Genomic DNA, 1,718 nt, shown 5'->3' on the forward strand with positions numbered 1-1,718 from the left:
CTCAAATATAATTTCTATTCAGATTAACATGTTATTCTAATGAACAATATAACATAAGAAGTGAACTATACATGGTATTATGGTCGGCCAGGGAGTAACTTCCAGGAGGAAGACTACATATGCAGCACTAGATGATTGTCCGTAATGGAATAATGACCGTCCTTACAGTCCTGATACTCCCGATAACAAAGCTTATGAACATCAAATTCTCTTTCACAGCGGGAGAACTCGTGTAGCAGCCACGGGGAACCTCTGAACTACTGGTGTCGAGAGTGCCAACAGCTACTATGTGGCTGTTGCATCCTTAAACTACATCTCAAAGACGGCCACGAGGTAGTACACACGAGCGACTTCATCACAGAGAAGAAAAAGGACATCAAGAAACAAGCCAAACGACTCAGCCAGGTTCTCACGGAGAGCAAGGAAAGCGTTATCCAGAAGTTCCACCTCTGCGTCATGAAGATCGTCGAGCTATGCGGGGAGAGCGAGAATATTCTCACCAAGGACGAAGAACTCCAGAAAATCTCCTCGGAAGCGAAGACGTTCAACGAAGTCGAGTCCATCCTCGTGTCCGAGACGAGGCTGCAGAGTCTCCAACAAGACCGTGTCGGAGAAGCTCTGCCGACCTCGACTGGCGACGCCCCTCGCCCAGGAAGAACCAGGGAGTACCTCGAAGTTCCTGACGGCGACCGCACTCTCGAAGAGGAATGCTCACAGGGGCAGTACCCCGTTCTCGATATTCAAGACGACAAAGGTCCATCTCCCAAACACTTAGGCGGGCAGATGGAACCAAAATCCACCGGGGAATTAGGTGCACATGAATATCAACTTACAACAACTACCTCTTTATCGAACCTGTTACCTTGGCCGCTGAAGTGCTGCGTTGTTGCCAAGGACGGACGTCAGACCACGATGCGGCGGGAAGATGGTCTGGTGCTCGTGGGCGCCCTCTCGCTCCACATGCATGACGCGCATGTCACTGTACAGGTAACGGCAAGGTATCCCACATTTTACGTATCATTTAACAGTACCAGACATTTCCCAGAGACCGAGTTATTAAGACATAATGCAACTACAGAAATATATGATATTCATTTCAACTTCAGGGACTGATAAGCAAGCATTCCGGCATCAGGAACAGTTTACAACCTTTCACTACATCCAGCTCTATTTCAGATGGCTGTAGTGGAGTCGATGGTCCACCCGGAGTTCCCGCAGGTGTTCCTAGAGCTACACGCCGGGGAGAGATACCTGGGCAGACTCGTTATTCGCCTCTGGGGCCGCCTGCGTCGCGCTCAGCACTTCAAGGCCCTCTGCCTCGCCTCCTTCGGCCCGTCCTACACGGGGTCGCGGCTGGAATACGTAGGGAACAAAAACCAGCCCGGGGAGTTCATCGTCGGGGGAGGATACCTGGACCAGGACTCGAAGCGGAGCTCGCGGGGGCTCATGGACGGCCTCGAGTGGGGGGGTCAGTTTGCCGGGGAGGACGCCGAGGGACTCCTACAGGGCGCGGGGGGCGGTCACCGGGAGTACGACGCACTCTTCTGTATCTGCAGCAGGACCGACGTGGCAGGGAAATCCCAGTGTCCTTTCGGAGAAGTCGTGTCTGGGATGGAGGTGGTGAGGGCGGCTGCGCAACACGAGCCCATCGCCGACGTCAGAATCAGTCGGAGCGGAATTGTGCTTCCGGAGTCGTGAGGGATACGAATTTATATATC

General features: G+C 53.0%; 1 protein-coding gene across 1 annotated transcript in view; it reads left to right on the top strand.

The window, feature by feature from the left end:
- The window catches only part of LOC119586199, a 3,843-nt gene extending 2,125 nt beyond the window's left edge, over nucleotides 1–1,718 (top strand). The window contains exons 3-4 of the mRNA XM_037934900.1: nucleotides 220–987; nucleotides 1,177–1,718. Of these exons, the coding sequence (XP_037790828.1) occupies nucleotides 220–987; nucleotides 1,177–1,698 (1,290 nt within the window). The 3' untranslated portion in view covers nucleotides 1,699–1,718. The remainder of the gene's footprint in view (nucleotides 1–219; nucleotides 988–1,176) is intronic.

Source organism: Penaeus monodon, chromosome 21 (genome assembly GCF_015228065.2).
Source record: "Penaeus monodon isolate SGIC_2016 chromosome 21, NSTDA_Pmon_1, whole genome shotgun sequence".
NCBI classification, from domain to species: Eukaryota; Metazoa; Arthropoda; class Malacostraca; order Decapoda; family Penaeidae; genus Penaeus; species Penaeus monodon.